The 20,746-nt window shown below is 33.0% G+C and overlaps 2 protein-coding genes across 2 annotated transcripts; one reads left to right on the top strand and one right to left on the bottom strand.

The window, feature by feature from the left end:
• Window positions 1-587: 587 nt before the first annotated feature.
• On the bottom strand, window positions 588-7,991 carry LOTGIDRAFT_166832 (hypothetical protein; the record flags this gene model as incomplete). Its single annotated transcript, XM_009064274.1, has 12 exons — window positions 588-983; window positions 1,562-1,648; window positions 1,946-2,112; window positions 4,100-4,238; window positions 4,548-4,596; window positions 4,849-5,047; window positions 5,588-5,759; window positions 5,965-6,123; window positions 6,404-6,571; window positions 6,872-6,930; window positions 7,311-7,409; window positions 7,748-7,991. The coding sequence occupies 12 exons, from the start codon at window positions 7,989-7,991 to the stop codon at window positions 588-590; spliced, it is 1,938 nt and encodes a 645-aa protein (XP_009062522.1).
• Window positions 7,992-14,515: 6,524 nt separating this feature from the next.
• On the top strand, window positions 14,516-20,028 carry LOTGIDRAFT_194702 (hypothetical protein; the record flags this gene model as incomplete). The annotated part of the gene is made up of 11 exons (XM_009064273.1): window positions 14,516-14,561; window positions 14,826-14,964; window positions 15,130-15,296; window positions 15,603-15,810; window positions 16,856-17,029; window positions 17,375-17,492; window positions 17,623-17,742; window positions 18,023-18,244; window positions 18,768-18,869; window positions 19,106-19,231; window positions 19,526-20,028. The coding sequence occupies 11 exons, from the start codon at window positions 14,516-14,518 to the stop codon at window positions 19,661-19,663; spliced, it is 1,560 nt and encodes a 519-aa protein (XP_009062521.1). The 3' UTR covers window positions 19,664-20,028.
• Window positions 20,029-20,746: the final 718 nt, after the last annotated feature.

The following is a 20,746-nucleotide window of genomic DNA, read 5'->3' as shown; positions in this document are numbered from 1 at the left end:
GAGGTAATTTTCCAATATACATAAAATCTATTTTAATCTTAACAAATAACAACATGGTTCATTATAAATAAATAAATAAGAAAAAAACAGTTTCAAAATCTGTAAAATATCACAATATTTCTGATTATTAATATAAAATTCAAAAATTCAAATATGCTATATATAATAAAAATCTGTTCAATGATATTATCGTTAAAATATCTTTTCTTCCAGCTGATATGGATCACTATGATTCGTTCTCTACAAAACTGAAGTTCCATCAGTTTTAAAAAAAACCAAATGAAATGGGGTTTCAGTTCCTAAAGTGGCTAATGAACATTGACTAACATCGTCTTTTACAGGTACACATGATAGAAATTAACTACAACGCTTCAAAAATAAAAATAAGGTTTCATCAAAAACACATATAAAGGTTAAGGAAGTTTTGAGCAAAAAAAAAAAAAAGAATTTGGATTGGTTTTATTTGATTGAAATAGTCATTTAATATTTTAATACTAGTCAGACATGACTGATAAATACAACCTACTAACACATTTTTTCTTTACTGGCACTTGAATTCAAAGTTTTTTTTTAAGTTAGTACTAGTATTAATTTTTTTCCTTAAAATATATTTTTTTATCATGAGGTTTGAGTTCTCGTTGAAATAGTCCATCATCTTCGTTTGCCGCCAGCCAGCGCTCACATTTAAACCAATATTTCTGATAATACGGAATCCTGATGATGGTTCCATCCTCGTCAAAGACTTCCTGGAACTCAGCTTTACTTCTCCGTCTTTCTAAACGCTTGTTGATTGGACGTTCTTCTGTGTCGTCGTCTGATTGGTTGATAGCTTTCTGGCGACTGAACGAACTTCGCCGTCGCCCCATTGCAATATATTTACTAGCCTCGTCCTTATCCTCTGTTTCTTTGTTGTTATGTAAATTGCGTAACTTTGCTAATCGTTCTCGTATTTCCGACTTGGAAAAATATTTTTCTACTTCAACCTTGAGTATACAAATTAAATCAAGATATTAGGAATAATAAAGAAGTGACAGTTGGTATCACAACAAAAATAACATCTCTAGTTAGATTTAAAACTTGGAACCCAACAATCTAAAATATTGATAATATATTGATTAATTATATTAATATATAAGTTCATGTAGACAACTACCAAGTTTCTGAGGTCGTGGCCTGTGTGACTCTTCAGACCTTCTATTCTCAGATGAAGAAGAACAGATGAAGAGGAACTGATGAAGAACAGATGAAGAGGAGGACAGATGATGAACAGATTAAGAGGAGCAGATGATGAGGAACAGATGAAAAACAGATGAAGAGAACAGATGGCGAGGAATAGATGAAGAACATAATATGAAGAGTAAAGATGGAGAGTAACAGATGAAAAGGAACAGATAGAGAGTAACAGATGAAGAGGAACAAACGAAGACAGATGAAGAGGAAGAGGAACAGATGAAGAGGGACAGGTGAAGATATCCATTCTCCAACCATTATAACAGTATTTTGGACTACAATAAGTTTTTCCCGTCATGAGTCAGCACAAATTGGAACATTGAATACTTACGAAATCTAAAAACCAGCCAGCCCCTGGCCCCGAGTTATCATGACCAATTATAATATGATCCAGTTCTCCCACATCAATACCAGTTACCTAGGAAACAGAATATCTATGTTAAACAGATTAAAACATGATCCTATGTGCTCTGTCTGTAAAACTTAAAGGCTCAAATAATTGTCCCGTCCAAATGACTAGAAGTTTTTTCAATGTCATCCCCTCTGAGTTGCATATCAGATTGAAAAACAGATTGAAAAATTATGCTGATGTATTTCCAGAAGAGAGCCAGGAACCTCTTGTAGGTCCAGTAAGCCAGCATCACATTTGATGAGCCAATGGGCTTCCTATAACCCATTATAGACCAACACCCTGCTGAAAAGTTTTTTCACTGACCTCAAACTCTTCCTTAACCCCTCTTTCAAAATTGTTCCGGGCATCATCGAGCTTCAACTTTTTGGTGCTACCCTTAGGTCCTACAAACTGGATATAGACATTGGCGTCTGTTCCTGCAAACTGACGATCTCCTGTCTGTACTGTTACTTTATATTTTGTGTTTCTCCCTAACAAAATTCAAAATATCGTTAAATGCATCAAATATTTCCCTTTGATCAAAATAAAGCTCTAGATATTTAGTTTCTTATATCTTCTATGGTTTATTTCACTAAATCTAGGTCTATATCCAGCTAAACCACATTAGTGAACTAAACAAGAGATAATACAGGGAACAAAATATCTTAATCTGTATTCATATAATATAGCAGAAACTTTATGAATAAGTAAGGATTTATTTTGAATATGTTAATAGATTAGCAAAAAATGTTTGTTTGTTGAAGTTTTAGTACAAATAAAATTCTAGGTTGACTATATTATAGAAATGTACATGAACTGTGAATTTTCTATTATGTAATTTAATAAACATTACTTTTTACATAGTCAAAATATTGTGCATGATAGAATCTACAAGCCCAACATCAAATAATACAATCTGATTTACGCAGTACTATTTGCTCTGGTGTTAAGTGCTCAATAAAGACAAAATTTTGAAAAGCAGGGGTAAGACTCTTTTAGCTCCAATAAAAATGTTGAAGCAAAATGGTGAAATTTTGTGAGATTTTCATGAATATACACAAAATCAAAAAATACAATAAATAAAAGTACCAAATTCTACATGCAAATATACCCGAATAGCCAAACAACTAAAGTTGAAGGAATTGTTTTCTAAAAAATTTATGTGTTTTTTCAGTGGTTTCTGCAATTCTACTAAAACCAAATGTTTGATGATGTCTCTAATTGCAAACAATGCTTCATCACATAAAGCACTTTGCAATTTGTGCCACATCAAACACTTAATTTTCATGGAATTGCAAGAACCACAGATGTCTGATTTAAAATTGGAATGATGCAAATTGATGCTGTCAGTGTCCTGATACACATAAAAAATTTAGAAAACCTCTTTACAAGCCTACTTCATCTTGTTGTTTGGGCACACTATTCATTTGTAACTAAAGGTATACTGTAAATAATCTATTCTTTAGCAGGTGATAGAGCACAGGACTTCAAAAATTGACACCCAGTCTAGGATTCAACAAAAATGCACTGACTAGACTATCGTCACTTCCAGGGCGGTTTGTACCTTCAGCATGACTCGGTCACTTTAATTTCATAAACAGTCATGGAAGGAAACAAATAGAATTTTGAAGTTTCTGGTAAATGGCAAAAAATAGCTCAGATAAAAAAAATTTCCCAAACAACAAGATGTCATAGCAAGCCAAATAAAATGAAGTTTTACACCAATAGCCAAATAAAAAAGAATCTAAACTAAAAACAACAATTAAAACATTTAGTAACTACCTTCTAGAATTATAGTGAAAATAAAAAATAATAAATATATTATTATCTGATATAGAAGAGCAAAGTTATTTATGAACTTCTGCCTATGATTCAAGACATGGACATGAGCAATCTACTTGACTTTTGGGAAGTGTAAGAAGATATAAGCACAATTTTAACTTAGATTGAAAAGTTTCTATTACTATTCATTCTACCTGAACAAAGTGGACAGGTCATGTCATGTTCTGAATTGGATCCACAAGACCAGAAATAACTTGGCTTGATTATATATATATATATACATATATTGTAGAATGAATTATATCATTCTTTCATGCATTTACGCAAGTTTTTTACGGAAAATAATTTATTTTAACTTTTTTTTTAATATGACGGATACACATGCAGATATATTTGTGAAAATCATACAAGCAAAAATTCAGCAAGCATCTAAAAACATCATCACAAGACTTGACAAGACTGCAGGCAGATAATTTTTATATTTAAAAACCTGCAGTATCCATTCCTCTCTTTAACTCCAGTTTACGCTTTAGGGCTGTTTGTAAGGATAAACAATTTTCAAATCAAAAACATTATTAAAAAAATTCAAGATTGAAATTGCAATGCTAAAGCTTATTTGATTTAAATTGTTATAAAGCACTCATTTAGTTATTCAAACTATTCCAGCCAAAAGTAGAAAACTAAAAAGCTTCAAACCTTCTAATAATATCTTGTCCAGTTTCTTTTTGGCTTTGATTTCCCTCCATAATTTTCCATCACCCTCATCTGATGCTATCCAACCTCCATACAAGAAATAATATATCTCCTTCTGGTTAGCTGTGTTTCTAATAATAATCTGAAAAATGAAATGAAATGGAAAATGAATTTTTACATAGGCCTACTGTTCTGTATTGGACTAATGCAATGAAATAAAGTTACATACTTTTCTGCATCCTAGTGGACTTATGACGGTCCAAATTTTTCATTTCTTCTTGACAAAGCAGAAATTCTATCTCTACAGCATTAACACAAAACATTTGAAAGTGACAGTGATGAAGGTAACGTATTCCACAGCAAATCAACAGGTAAGATGAAAGCCTCTTCTCAACCAATCTAAAGATTTACAACAGCAGTCTAGTTATTGCATGTACTATACACAACTTACTTTATCCAGGTTCCAACCATCTGCCATTCCATGACCATCATGCTCTACTCTAAAACATAGCAAACAAAGCACACTGAATTATTCAAGGAAGTAAAAAGAATAATTTTCTTTAAAAAGAATTGTTACAACATCAAGTCTACCAATTTCCGTTGATTTGGTAAAATCATTCTTGTTTTTTCCATTCATATCAATACATATATTTTTGATGATTTCCATGGGTTGAACCTTGTCATGTCACGTATGGTAGGTACAGTGATTCATTGATTTCCCTAGATGAAAAAGTTGTGATATGGCATCTTACCTGATTGATTTTATAACTCCTAAATCTTTTACAGACACCAGGAATCTATCCGACTGTCCTCGATTAAAATGTTCCCCAGTTTTACCCCTATTCAGATGAACTTTGTGACTATTTTTCTCTGTTCCGTAGAGCGTGATATAAACATTAGCATCTGTACCACCCAATCGTTTGTTTCCTGTAGAGACTATTATCTCATACTCTGAAAACAAACAGGTTAAGATGATACAATGTTGTACACAATGATTCAATGTTTATTAATACATAATACTCTTCACAGAGTCTACATGGTTGATACTTTTATATAGGTCCACTAGGCATCCCATTCAGAGAGTCCACGTGCTTCAAAATGTTTAAGTAGTAAATAACTCTAGTCAACTAGATACCCCATTCAGAGAGTCCACGCGCTTTTATGTGGTAAATAACTATATGAGCTATGTGGACTATCTGAAACGGATGCCGAGTTGACAAACCTATGTCACCAATGGAAATGATAAAACTATGCAACTCTCTATAAAAGGCCAAACTTAAATATCAAAACAACATTATAAGCTATGTGGAGTTGTCTATTTGACACAAACCCAAATATAATAATTAGCTGTGTAAAGCCTCTGATAATGTTCAAATGCCAAATTAACAAACTCAGGAATATTGTGGCATCAAGAGCTGGTTATCAAAGTAGTCAAAACAGTTTTTAGAAAAAACATTGCACATATTGAAGGCAAAATTTAGGATATCCTACCTTTTAATACCCTTTCTTTTTGTTGAGCTTCCAGATCTCGTCGTAGACAGTAATCCCCGAAATGGAGAGACAACCAGTTTTTACACATAAACATCCACGTTAAATCTGTCTGCATGTCTGTTACTTCTATCTTCTCAATATACAGAGAGTGACGCTTTTCTAAACCATCGTGCTGAAATATCAATGAAACGGCCAAAATGAACTGACTGCCAATAACAAACCCCTAATTTAGCACATTAACTCTTCTAGACAATTTTAACAATATTTAACAATATTGGAAATGAACATGTGTGGGAAAGTCTATTATATCGTTAAGGTTGAGTGGCTTACTACTTACAGCCATGTCATACATGATCTAAAAAATTGTTTTCATTTACCTCTATAGTTAAAATTCTAAGATTTCCGAGTTTTGGTCCCTTCACATAAAACTTCTCGACTGCCCCTCTAACAAAACAGAATTTTGCCTTGGTAGCTTTCCCTCGACACAGTCTAGTTTTAGGTAAAATATCTCTTGTACCCACGATAGTTACTGATACCTGAAATATCATTGGAAACAAGAAATAAGATGGAGTTCTTGCAACTTCTTTTGCTTTTGATGTTTTCAAGGCAGCAACAAAAAAACACCCCTAATTTTACTAATAAGCTCTTCCCATCATACATACAATTTCATATTGATACAATGTATGCATGTGTGGAAGAGTTAAAAAGAAATTTGAAGGGTGTCAAACAGATGATGACACACACAATCTGCTACTTTGTTGGCTTGGTATTTTCGCTACCTATGCCAAGATTCAATTCAATATTTAAATGTCTTACATTAGCATCACTGCTTGCTTGAGGCACGTTACCAACATACACCACAATTCTGTATAAAGCTTCATGATTGGCTGATTCTGGTTCTGGTTCCTTTTTCTTCACTCTTGGTTTTGGTGCTATGTATTCAATTCTTGGTTTCCTGGCTTTTATTGGTTTCTTAGGATAATGCTGTAATGAACCAGAGCAGTTTTATGGCTTTGGTTACAAATACACATAGGAATAGAAATTCATTTGCTCCAAAAGAAATGAATGAATAAATATGAATGAACATAGATATAGATAAATGAATGAATGAATGAATGAATGAATGAATGAATGAATGAATGAATGAATGAATGAATGAATGAATGAATGAATGAATGAAGCAAGCAGGAGTTTTTTAGCTTTTCATTTCAGCTTCTGATTGTATTTAAGAAGATGTGCGATAAGTTACAGTAGATGTGTTATTTAAACAAGGTATCTACTTACATGTATGTGGTTTCTCTGATGTTCTTCTAATGTAGAACACAAATAACAAAAATTAAATCCTGTAGAATAAAATAATTATCAATCAAAACAGAACAGAAATATACATTCTGGTACAGTAACAGTATTGTAAGTTCAAACATTTAAAACAAGTGTTTAATTCATAAATATCACATTAAAAAAAAACCTCATCTTATGCTATGGACAGATATCAAAATTTTAAAAACCTTACCATGGACAAATTTAATAGCATGTTTTAAATCGATTATTTTTTGAAGTTCAAACATTTAGAACAACTGTTTAATGACCTTATTTTTCGCATGTTTTAATGTACAAAAAGGAAAAATGAGTCACACAATGAATGAAGGTCATTTTGTAAATGATCCTTTTAAGAATGTGCACACGACACCTTTATGAAAGTAGAGAAAGTGTGAATACCCACCTATAGGCTGTGACATATCTGAGAAATCTCCATCAAAAGATACTGATGAGATTGTGACTGGACCAGATTTTAAACTCGAGCTAGTTCTTGTAGGAAACACTGAAATAAAGATTTGAAGAAACCTTATCAAAAACGGCAGTGCTGGTAGCAACTAAGACCATTTGTAGATGTATATTTTGCCTGGAAAGTGGCATGAGCCTACTTGTTTTGTATTTCCAACTGAACTGCCCCTTGATACAACCTGCATTACTGACTGAAAGAGGAAACTGGGTTAAAAATCCAAAGGATATATCTAATCTGAGGCTTTGGGGTTGCAATTATTTCCCAATCTCCATGATGTGATACTTGACAATCACCTTGTTTTTAACTGCAAAGAGCTTTAGACCCCATTGAATTGCCTCCCATTACTTTACTACATTGTAACAAATGATACATACTTGAATCCATTTTAGAATTATCAGTTTGTCGAGAATGGAGATTGGAGCAGCTTAAAGATGGTCGCAAGCGATCAAGATTAGATTCTGTTTGTCGACTGAGGGAACGGATGGGTTCTCCATATAATTCTGGTGGTCCAATAGGTCCATTCCAAGTCATCGTGACATTGGAACAATCCGAGTCGCCATCAACTTCCGAATGATATTCAGCTTCGTCCAAATAATCATCATAATCCTCGTAATACATTTTGTTCCCGAAATTGGTGTTTTACTTCGCTGTCTTTTCGTTTTAGCTAGCTCAACAGATTCTCCAATTCACACGTCCGCCATATTTGTTTACTTCCGTTTCCAAAGCAAGGTAGTCTTGTTCAACCAGAAGTGAAATGTAAATAGCTTTTTGTTAAGTATCTGGACAATCAAGAAGGGGAACCTGTTAAGTCGGCTCAACTCTAAGGGTAGCTATTTTGTGGTTACCTGCAGTGAAATTTGATTTAGATAAAGTTCTGAACTTATCTTGAACATTTCGAAAATATTCAAAATTTTCCAATTAGTGTAATTTATGAAACGATAATCAGAAAATGTTTAAAACCACCTTCAGTAAGTTCCGTCCAATTTATAATTTGGCGCAGATTGCTGTCCATAAACATAAACAAGACACGTGTCAAAATAATCGAGACTAAAACAAGGGAAATAATTCACGATGGAGTAAATTTTACAACGTCGACAATAAAAAAATATGTTTTGTCACAAAAAGTGAGTTTTTAAAAGAAAATCTTGGTTTTTGTTGCTTGGGATAGATTTGCCTTATTGCCTTTTTTCTGTTGATCATTTTATGTGAGAAATTTGAAGCAGGGCACTTGTCAAGCACGACAAAGTTCCAAAAACAATCTCTGGTTCAAGTGCTACGCTTGCTACAGTGATTTGTTGTTTGTTTGTTTGTGTTTGTTTGGATTCAATCTTGTGTCTGTTGAAACTCGCTTGAGGCATGTGGAGATCGTATGTTGTTGTCTTTCTTCAGCATGTGTTGTCATCTATTGAACCAGCCTAGTTTGTTTTGATTGAGACTGGAGTCCAATATTGAACATTTCAGATGACATTTTTAAATTGTTCTTGGCTCAAGCAGTTGTCATCATTGCAATGTTTCAACTGTATTAGGCAGTGTATTTTGTGATTGCCAACTAGATTTGAGTAAGACATATACATACAATACCTAGAGTAGAAGTATATAGTAAAATATTTGCTTCTTTTGTGAGGCTTCACGAATGAGCCTTGTCTTGTTTCAGAAAAAAAATCTTTTTTATATTTGTTAATATTTGTATAGTTGACAAAAAAATGAAGTATTGTTTCAACCAAGGTGTAAGAACTTGAACAATCTTAACATATGAAATGTGAGTTTTTACCACCAAATAATAACTATCCATCAGCAGCAAAAATTGGTCAGCCATTGAAGTAAACAAAATGTGTCATTTGTGAAATTTGGCTTTTTGAAAATACTTCTGAGGTCCCAAATAAACCAAGTTTTATTAATTCCTTCCGTAATGAGTTTTTTGTTTTTTTGCAGGAGCAGTATACATAAAATGTGACAGGAGAGGAAAAATCAATATTTTTAGACAAAATCCATCCATTACTAGATACCAATTTTACTTATGAAAACAATTGTGTGAAAGACACGCTGAACATCTGCTTTTGACACATGTTTGGAATAAAAAAAGATCTGCATTAGGATACGGAAATTTGGGTTATATTGCAATTTATTGAATTATAAACAAAATTAATGTTTTTAGAATCTAGGATTTAGTGTTTTGGACATTGATTTGGACATTAAATTCAATATTCGTTGAAGTGTGTGATATCAGATGAACAAGACTATAAACTATTGGAACTGTTATATACAAGATAGAAATATTGCCTCACCCCCTCAGGCTGTGGGTGTAATACATAACGACATCATAATTACATCACTCTTTAAAGTGACAGACCCATAAATCTTTAACTTAAAGAGACACTGCTGTCAGGGTGTGTGGATTTTGAGACAGTGATTTTTTCAAGTGCTTTGTAGAAAAGTTTGTGTCAAGTCAACTGTTTATCATTGGAAAAATAAGTTTAGATCTACTGTGACTTAAACTTGGTTTTAAATTCATTAATGATAAGCTTAGATGTGAAAAATTTCTGAAAAGCAAAAAGTTGAAAAAAAAACGAAGAGAAAAGTAACAGGCTGTGAGTGAAAAAACTTTTAATCACTATTTTTTGACATGGATAATTTGTGAATCATTCAGTATTGTTTGAAAATACAAGACCCAGGATTGTGGAAACATTTTTATTATTACGAATGTGATAGATATAGATTTGAAGAAGATTAAATTTGTGTTAAAAAATCTCCTGATACTTGATCTCAAGAATAAAGTGGAAATTGAAACATAAAATTTAATACACAAACAGTGATACAAAAAATTAGAAATGAGGATTTTAGGATTTCGTCGTAATTTTGTGATTAAGCTAGGTATCATTGTGATAGCTTGTTTTTTAATTGGACCATATTTATTTCATCTTCTGGGTGATAAAGATTCATCAGAAGTCAGAAAGCGAGGACATCCTGACGACAACAAACTTAGATTCCAGGTAAGTAAGAGGTTTGATATATTTTGTGAAAGAATTTAAATATTTGATAAAGTTCATTGTGTGCTTTGATTTTAAACGCCTACATGTGGAAAAATATTGTCAATTCCCTTGTCTGGCCTTTCATCTTGTATTGCTTTTAAAGGCCATGGAACCCAAAGTCTTTTTTTACAAATTTTGATAAAATATGGTTGAGATTCATGTTTTGAAGGAATGCCTGTTAAAGCCTGCAATGTCACAGTAATTGAAATGAGGTTACTAAATATTCCTCCAAAATCAGAACAATGCATTAATCATGGTATCACCTTAATTGCATTTTCAAAAAATTGAGTGAACATCTTAGTATAGCAGTCCATCTTTAATTTAGAGATGTCAAGTGACATATAAAAGATGTAAGTGACATGTCCTGACATGACAGCTGGCTACCATACAGTCTTCCTTCGTCTTTGATGTCAAATGACATTAAATGTACTGTATACATGACCAAGCCTTTCTCTTCATCCTTGGTTTACGTATATCTAGTTACTAGTAGTAGGGCTTTTTTGTGGTTCTTGTACTGGATTAGTGTTTCTCAAATTGCTGATATCCATGTGTATAAGTGATTATTGTAAAAAGGAGTGTTGAATAAGGCTGAAGAAAATTTAATCTGCTAAAATATATACACATTTTTAGAAGTTTAGTACACTTGCCATCAAATCATCCAAGAACCATGATCTGAGAAAAATGATATGCAACAAATGTTCTACTTCATTAAAATATTCGACCAATCAAATTTTGTTTTCTATGACAGATTCATTGGTTACATTCTTGAAAATACTTTTAAAACTTCAAAATTTGACAGAATTAATAATAACATCCTTGGAAAATAATGAATAAAACAAAACTTTTAAAAGATTTTTTCCAATCTAAGTATTAACCCACATTCACTGTTCTCTAGCCTTAACCCCTAAATCAATCGGTATGTCATTTGTTTTGAAAGGTCAATTGATCAATGAGGATTTGTCAGTAAAAAACAAAAGGATTTCGTGTGACATACATTGTAAATCATAAATCAGTTAGTTTTTATCTGACAATGAACTTGATTGATAACTCACTCACTTCCTCTGATCAGTGGTGTTTCAACAGGCTCTCTTTGGCCCCCAACCTTTGACCCTCCCTTTAGCTCTTCCAAAAATTAGTAGTATCAATTTTTTATTATCAAATTTATTTCATAATTGATTAAATGTCAAAGTTATTTTATTCTGTGTACCCATCGTGAGGTTCAGTACTAGTAGTAATCTCTTCCACAAAGTTCCCCTTTTAGCACAAAAATACCCACAAAGAAGATTACAACTATAATAACCAATCAAATCAATGAATATTCATATTATGATACTTCTATGTTCCAAAATTAATCCATAGAATTCAAAATTGGCTTCTTTTTTAGTATTTAGAAGATAATTCAATTAAATATTTTGATTATTGATCTGTAGTCTGCCGTAGATAAATCTCAATTTGGTTTTTAAAATCCAGCCCTAATCTAGCTTGTGGTCATTGTAGATATGTTAATACTGGAAGTTGATTCAAGTATAGATTATAATCCTACTATTTGGTGGTTTAACTGACCCCTGAAAACACATTGTCTAACACAGGACTACCCTCTCTGATGGTTTTGACCTTCAGTACGCCATGTGTCCAGTGACCAATAATATTTCAGTTTGTTTGCAGGTCAATATTGACCTGTTATTGACTGGCCGAGCCAGGTGTTATAAGCTAACATTGACCACTATATCAATATCCTTGACCACTGGCCAATCTAGAAAACCAATTATCTAAATCGGAGACAGTGGGGGCTTCAAAGGCCCAAGAATACAACTTTTTTGAGGACATAGTCCTTATCTGATTGTAAAAATGTAAATATTGAAAGAGAATACTCTTTCAAAATGCATAAAATTGCAGGATTGTAGACCTTTATGTTCTAAATACTTTCCATGAGCACCCCACCCCCTAGAATGGTCCACTTCAATCCAAAGTTCAGCAGCCTCCAATGACTACACTCAGTCTGCCAATTAGTTTTATTGAATCTATATTCTATAAGCTTATCTATTAAATTATAAACTGTAAACTATGTATTACAATTGATTTATTGACTGACAAACAGCTGTTACTATTTGATTTTATGAGCGTGTCATAATTTGTTTATCAAGCAGAATTTTAATCATACACTTTAGCTTCTGTAAAAAAGCTAATAAAAAGCTAATAGTTGTGTTATCATTATTTCTAACCATACAGGGCCATCCCCTATATTTTTATAAACCTTATCACTCATTATGAAAAAAAGCCATCATGAAATTATGGTAGTCATGTGTATTGATGAAATTTAGCTCTATTAACTTGTAAAGCAGATAGCTGTACAAATAGCTGAAATTGAGCTCTATCAGCTGGTATAGTAAATATTTAGATGACTATACAGGTAGCTAAAATTGAGTTCTATCAGCTGGCAAAGTAAATATTTTAATGACTATACAGGTAGCTATCAGCTTTCAAGTGGTCATTACTTCTTAAATTGATAAATTTTTCTGAAAAGTTCTGCCAACGATAACCATGTATTATATATCTTCCTTGAGTGTCATTTAATAACTGGGGTATGAATAACTGGAATTAAACTTTGTGAGGTCTGTTAGAGCATTGGTTACATGATTTCATTTACTTGGTTACGTTGGGTGAATGGTGTCAGTGGGTTCTAATCTCAGTCGGCGGGTGAAAATCCGATGACCTTGAATAAGTAATCTTAACTCATAATTCCAGTCGACCCAGTTGTAAATGGGTACGGATAATCTGGGAAAGATCAATGCCAAGAGGTTTTGTCAAGGACCAACTGGTAGAAAGGATCCTTTACTGTGAACCCAAGTTGTTATCCCTGCTAAATAAAGTTGTTTCTTTTTTTATTAGGCTGTAGAGCAACTATTGAGATAGCTTTATCCAGACAGAGTCTGTAATCATTTTACTTGTCATCAGTCATCAATCAACCAACCTTCATAGGTTTTAACTAATTAAATTAAAATTGATATGTTTTTCCAATAAGCATATTCATGTTTTTGTTCTACTGCTGTATCGATCTGATTCTACTCCGGTTCGTTTCGAGAACAATATATACGTGTATTGGTTTTACTGCCTTATTGACGTGGTTCTACATGGACATGCATGATATCAAAGTATTTGTCAAATTACAATTGATATGTTTGTTTTAAAGTAATATTAATAAGTTCTGATATTGATATACATGTATTGAGCTGGTTCTACAACCATTATACATGTTTCTTCAAACATGATATGATATTAATGTCAATAAAAACATGGTTGTTGCAGACAGCTGGTGTTAAAAATCTGCACGATTTCATTACTTAATGAATTATAATTGATAAGCAATATTTATACCAGTTATATAGTTGTGAGAACGTTTAAATCAGTTATTGAATGATTAATGAATAATCAAACTTTAGTTTAAAAATGTTATTACCATAGTAATTGTAGAATTTGTATTAGCTATCATTATATACTATAGTTACTATGTTATATACAATAGGTAAATGATAAAATGATATAGTGATATAGGTAGCACAAATGAATTTAAATGTCAAATATCTGTCTGTTTAGGTTGGAATAGGAATTTAAATGCAAATGTGCCACATTTTCTGGAATTTTTATGAATTTGAACTAAAAAATTGGTACCAAATTTTAATCTTAAGTTTTGTGAGGTCCTAAAACAAAGTTGGTTGGAGCGTTGGTTCTTTCTTTTAAATGTCCAGTTCAGAATTTCTGTTTCCAACTTCTGTTAAGATGCTTAGGTTGTCATGGATATCAATGAAATTTTAAAGTGATCCAACACCTGTATTCAGGTAACAATCTGATTAATTATGTTCTAATTCCAGCCCTTCTATAGCGTAATATAGGTGAAGTCTGTTCCCAAATTGACTTTATATTGTATGAATTGGTACTGGTATATTTGTGATTTACATAAAATTAATTTTCTGATTTCAGCCCCACAGTGCTAATAATATAGATGATGGTAAAGAGGCTGTAGTTGATATCCCGGGGGTGGGGCCAGACCCTAAGGATGTCGTCCAGGAACAGAAAGAAGATAAAAAACCTAATACTGTGTTTAAGAAAGGGGTGATGGGAAATTACGAACCTGCCCCTGTTAAAAACAGTGGTGGACCAGGTAAGTTGAACATTATTTAAATTAAAACCTAAAAAAACTCAGTGATGAATATCCACATTAGTTCATATCTATTTATTTAATGTGTTTGTAAAGAGGTTTTATTAATTATTTTATGTGTATCAGGGACAGTCATCTGATTAAAAATTAGAATGATGCAAATAGAAGCTATAAATATCCTTGAACTCAAAACAAGGATTAGCTGAAAAAGTGGATAAATTCACAAAGATATCCCTTTAGAACTTGACTGTATTCTGTATATTACAGGAGAGAATGGTGAACCAGTGTATTCTACGATGGAAGAACGAGCCAAATCAGACCAATCTATTCGAGACTATGGTTTTAATTTAGTTAACAGTGATAAAATATCTCTAGATAGAACAGTACCTGATACTAGGATGGATGAGTAGGTTTAGTTTTACTATCTTGTGGGGGTAAGAGGCTGGGGGTAGGGGTGGAAGGGAACATGCCCTATCACGTTGTTGTTGTATTTTTGAAAATGTGTTTTTGTGACATTTAATTATATTTTGTAGAGTCCACGTAGCTAATAATATTTTGATATTTTATATAGATGTAAATATTGGCATTATCCAGAGAAACTCCCTAGTGCCAGCGTGATTCTAGTGTTCCATAACGAGGGTTGGTCCACTCTAGTTCGTACCGTACACAGTGTAATAAATTCCAGCCCCTCACACCTGCTAAAAGAGGTTGTGATGGTTGACGATTTCAGCGATAAAGGTAAGAATTTTGGTAGAATTTTTAGATACCCTTTTCTTCTTCAAGGCAGAAATCAAAGTCAAGGATTTCGAGAGATTAGTTTAAAAAGAAAGGTTTACCAACTCCATATGTTGTTCAGTTTACCATCTTTTTTCATCTTAACAGGGTGTTTGTTATTTACAATGACAAATCTGTCCAGATTTACTCAAGATTAAGAAAGGGGTACCGGTATGCACTATACTCCCAATTATACTGTAGTAATAACTGGACTAAGTGTTATTTTAAACGAATTTAGTTCCAAATAATTTGAATGTATTTTTATTCTAGAACATCTAAAAGGTAAACTAGATCAGTATATGACAAGATTTAATGGCAAGGTGAAGATATTTCGTAATGAAGAACGTCTAGGATTGATTAGGACTCGAACCCGTGGCGCCGAGTTGTCTACAGGAGAAGTTATTGTGTTTCTGGATGCTCATTGTGAATGTAATCCTAATTGGCTACCTCCCCTACTGGCTAGGATCGCTCATGATAGGTAAGTTACTCGAGGCAGAGATTGCTGTTATTCTATCTTTTCAAAATGTCTGAAACTATGATTGCTTGGATTCCAATATAAAATATACATACACCTATACATACATTGTATTACATAGTCATAGTTTTAATCTATAGATAGAAGCTAGACTAGAAAACATCTTTTGAAAAGTTAAATTGGAAAACAAAGTGTTTCTGACAATTTTATTGCTTCTTCACAATCATTTACTCCATCTTATACCTTGACTGCATTTACAAACTTCAGTGATACAAGAAAGGTGACTATTGCAGTCAAGGTATTAGATGTAGTTGGTAATAGCTTGACATTGTGAAGATGTATAATAGAAACACATTGTATTTCTGATGTAGACTGTTGTATCAGGTGTCAAACCGTTAAAAAAATATTGAACAAATCTCTTCTAATCAATGGACCTGGTTGTTTATTTTTTTACTGTTGTTTACAATTCTCATTGTTGTCGAGAAAAGTAAACAAGAGTTGTTTTTGTCTCCATTTTGTCAACATGAACTGAGAAATTTAGATAAAGTAACAAAGTTTTTGTAGAAAGATTTTTCACTGACACAAAGCCTTGATTTAATTTGATTAAGAAATTCAATATACTAGTAATTGAATGGTAGGAAGGGTAATGGAAATGAAATGAAATAGAGTTTAACATCCTACTTTCTGTTTCTGATTGGGTTCATGAAGAAGGCAATGCTATGCAAAGATCAAGGACAGATCTTCAGTATTTCGGCTTTTGGTTTATTTTTCCAAGTCACCATGCCCTGTGATATGATGTTGTTTGCTTACATGACCCCATTTTAGGGATGTATTCTTTTAGCAGAAAGAGGGGAACGAAAGTTTATATATATAACAACTTCTGCTGATCCTGTCTATACGGGTTGTTCTTGGCCAATCATTAAGGCAATGGGAGATTTAATTTTTTTTTTTTGAAATGTCATCCGAAGTTATGGTTGAGGTTAAATTGTAACTTAATAATTCAGATTTTAAATCTGGTCTTAATGCACTATTTATATTTAAATTTCAGAACTATAATGGCGGTACCGATAGTTGACGGAATAGATTGGAATAATTTTCGCTACAGGCCTGTTTACACGTCTACTCATCATCGAGGTATTTTTGAATGGGGTTTTCTATACAAGGAGAGTCAAGTACCACAACGAGAATTGAATACCAGAACTTACAACAGTGAACCTTACAAGTTAGTCGTTAGTTATATTATATTTAAATATACTTCATAAAAACAGAAAAAAGGGATAGGTCTGTTCAAATCATGAAAACTGAAATGAAATTCAACTGCATTCAACTACAGTGAACATTGTCACAACAAACAGAATCCTTCTTCACTCCAATCTTATGACAGAAAGTCATATACAAAAGTAAGACTACTGACTTTGTAATTTGTTTGGTAATAGGATTTTCAAGAAACACATTTAAAAACGACTATAGATATCTCAATTAAAAACAAAACCAAATTTTTGCTGAGAATTGCAAAAACAGAGATTATGGTCAGTCTAGCTAATTTTCCATGATTTTTTATTCACAGATCACCCACTCATGCTGGAGGATTATTTGCCATGGATAGAAAATATTTTTTTGAAATGGGAGGTTACGATCCTGGTATGCAGATTTGGGGAGGAGAAAATTTTGAGTTATCTTTTAAGGTGAGTAGCCATCTTTTTTCATTTAACGCACTGGCTATTTGCACCGTTATTTGGTATTAATGCTCAACATAACACAACATCCCTTTGAGAGAGTCCGCATAAATCTTTATTTTGGTATTTCTAATTATAGATCTGGCAGTGTGGAGGAAGTATAGAATGGGTACCATGCTCTAGGGTGGGGCATGTCTATAGAAATCACATGCCCTATGGTTTTGGTAAAGTCAAGGCTACAATTCCTGTTATCCTACTAGTAAGTATTATTTCTCATAATCTTGCATTGTCCAAGTCCAAATTTCTTTAATATTTGGAGGTCATTTTAGATTTTCCTTCCATGTCAACATTGACAGCATGAGATGAGATCGTGTCAATTAGATATGTCAAGGATGAATTCAAAACACTACAACTCTGTGTGGAGGAGTCATGGATGTAAACCTCTCATTTGAGGTAACGGCTTCCGTAACTCTACCTCGTGTCTTATCTTGTTACAATATTTGAAGAATTATATTTAAATTGGGTGTTTTTTTTTGTAGAATTATATGAGGGTAGTAGAAGTGTGGTTGGATCCTGAATATAAAGAATATTTTTATACGAGAGAACCATCAGTCCGAGGCTATCCCATCGGAGACATCTCAAAACAACTCGCTTTTAAAAAAGAACATAATTGTAAAAGTTTTGATTGGTTTATGGAAAACGTAGCGTATGAAGTTTTAGAAAAATTTCCCCGATTACCACCCAATAAAGTTTGGGGAGAGGTAAGATTATTTTTTTATTTATTTCATGTAAAACTGACTGGGGGCATTCAAATTCTGTATTTCAATTAGGGCCTGGAGTTTTTTTAGATTTGGTAAATACCAATGACAATGAAATTTAGATGTCTTGAGATTTTGTATCAAATTTTCTAGTTGTTATGCTCTGATGATACACGTACATGCATACTCTCTCTTCCCTGGCAAGTTGTATTTTATTTTCAAGCTTGCAGGTTTGAGAACTTGGATAACAATTCATGTGATATATTCAGCTCATTGACCCAAGATTTGAAGTCTGCAACTTGTTGTCGGCTGTCGATACATTTGGCTATTTGCCAATGGGAAATCAGAAAAAATCCCTATAAATTGATGATAAATTGCTGTGTCAGTCAGTAGCAAATTAGCTGACTCTTGTAATTGATAATCCCACTGTTAAAATTCTCCTTCATCAGTAAAAACAGTGATTAATATTTAAAGATAACTGATATCACACACTATTATAAACAATTCTTGTATTTTCTATTTATAGTTTAAAATATTAGAAGATAATAAATGCTGGGATACGGTTGGTCAGGGTGTAAATGGTGGACCAATCGGAGCTTATTATTGTCATCATGGTGGAGGCAATCAGGTATATATCACGCTTCACTGAAATTCTTCCCAATGATTGGCTAACTGTGGCAATGTTTACATTCATGGTTGAATCTCAATAAGTGAATTGAGACAGTGACAACTGGACAAGTTTCAAATCAAGGGACATCACTCTAAAGCTCATGGATGGAAAATTCCCCAAATTGAACTTAGTAAATTTTGATAATCAAATTAACTAGTATGTTGACCAGTGGTTTTGTTGTTTTTTTTCTTCAGATGTTCCGATTAAACACGAAAGGTCAGCTAGCTCTAGGTGAAAGATGTCTCGAAGCCAAATATAAAGATACCATTCATGTATCATATTGTGATGTAGAACCCACAGGTCCTTGGGATTATGATGAGGTAAGCAGGGCTGGGGTTAAGGTCAGGGGACTGGGCATTGCCAGGGCGGTGGGGAGGTTGCAGAAATGAAAGATACCATCTCAAGGATTTTGTGAAGTAGAATTCCAAGGCTGATTGGTTAGGATTATTTTATGAACGGCCTAGTCTATTGGTCAGTATGGAACTTCAGGGGGGTTAGGTCGAGTGATAAATGATACCCCCCACATTGTTTCAAGCTTTTCTGCTTTTAACTTTCCTGATTTCTCTACATCTTGTTTTTCTTTCTCTATCATGTAATTGTTTATTTATTTCCAGAAAACAAAACAAGTTCAGCATACTGAGTATGAAATGTGCGTGGAGCTTGGTGATGATGATAAACTCCACCTACAAACCTGCGACGCAGAATCACAACGACAACTCTGGGAAGTCAACGAAGTACGATCATGGAAATAGTGCAACAATGCACATCATTCATTCATTCATTTTATACTCATTTTCATTTTTATTCATTCAATTCATTGTTTATTCATCCTTTCATCATTTAATTTAATGCCTCTATACTTGCAGGGGGTGAATCGAAGGGGATTTAGTTAGGGTAGGGGGGCTACTTGTAGCTTTTAAGCCTTGACTGAATGTGCAAAACCTTTTCATCATTTTGTGTTTGAAAATACAGCCTCCCAATCATTTAGATGGCTTTTTCTCGCCTGTATTAAAAGTCATTTGGCTAGAATTTTTAGATTACTGCAGATGTGATTTAGCCAGATGATATTTACTTGCCTCTCTATGAAGACTGAATGCACAAAACCGTCATCATATTTTGGTTCCATTGAAATTAGGAATAACACTAGCATTCCAAGTTATTTGGATGCCTTTCCTGTATTAAAGGACAATAGACTGACTAGAACTAAAGTCTAAAAACCAAGAAAAGGCATTGCTTTCTGTAAAGAAGTTTTTCCAAATTTTTTATGTGTATCGGGGACACTGATAATAGCATCAATTTACACCATTCCAATTTACAATCAGACGTCTGTGGTTCCTGCTATTCCACTCAAACTAAGTGAATTGCAGGAACCACAGACGTCTGACTGAAAATTGGAATGGTGTAAATTGATGCTATACATACAATATTTAGAAAGCCTCTTTACAATTTTTTACGTTAAGATTAGCGGCCCAATATACCTAAACTCTACTCTATTGGGTTTTCCTTACAATGTTTCTACAATTTACATTGTTATCATCATGTACGTTACTTAATATGCAATCCATTTCAATTAATTATTTAGAAGATAGTTTGTAAATAGCTTAAAATAGTAAATGGGGTAGATATACATATATATATATTTGTAAAATATTTTCTTTGTGATTTAGAAAAAAAAAACTTAACTTACTAGTCGTTGTGAAAACACCTGATGGTAGTTCTCTAGGTTTTTACTCTCCATTTTGCCAGGCTTTGGACTTTTTATTTTTATTAACAGAATTGTCTTGCTTGTATTGATTTTTATTACTAGTCTAATTTAGTTAGAGGAAAATTGTGTA

This window comes from Lottia gigantea (genome assembly GCF_000327385.1).
Source record: "Lottia gigantea unplaced genomic scaffold LOTGIsca_61, whole genome shotgun sequence".
NCBI classification, from domain to species: domain Eukaryota; kingdom Metazoa; phylum Mollusca; class Gastropoda; family Lottiidae; genus Lottia; species Lottia gigantea.
The sequence above is the reverse complement of the archived record's forward strand: the minus strand, read 5'-3'. Positions and strand labels throughout refer to the sequence as shown.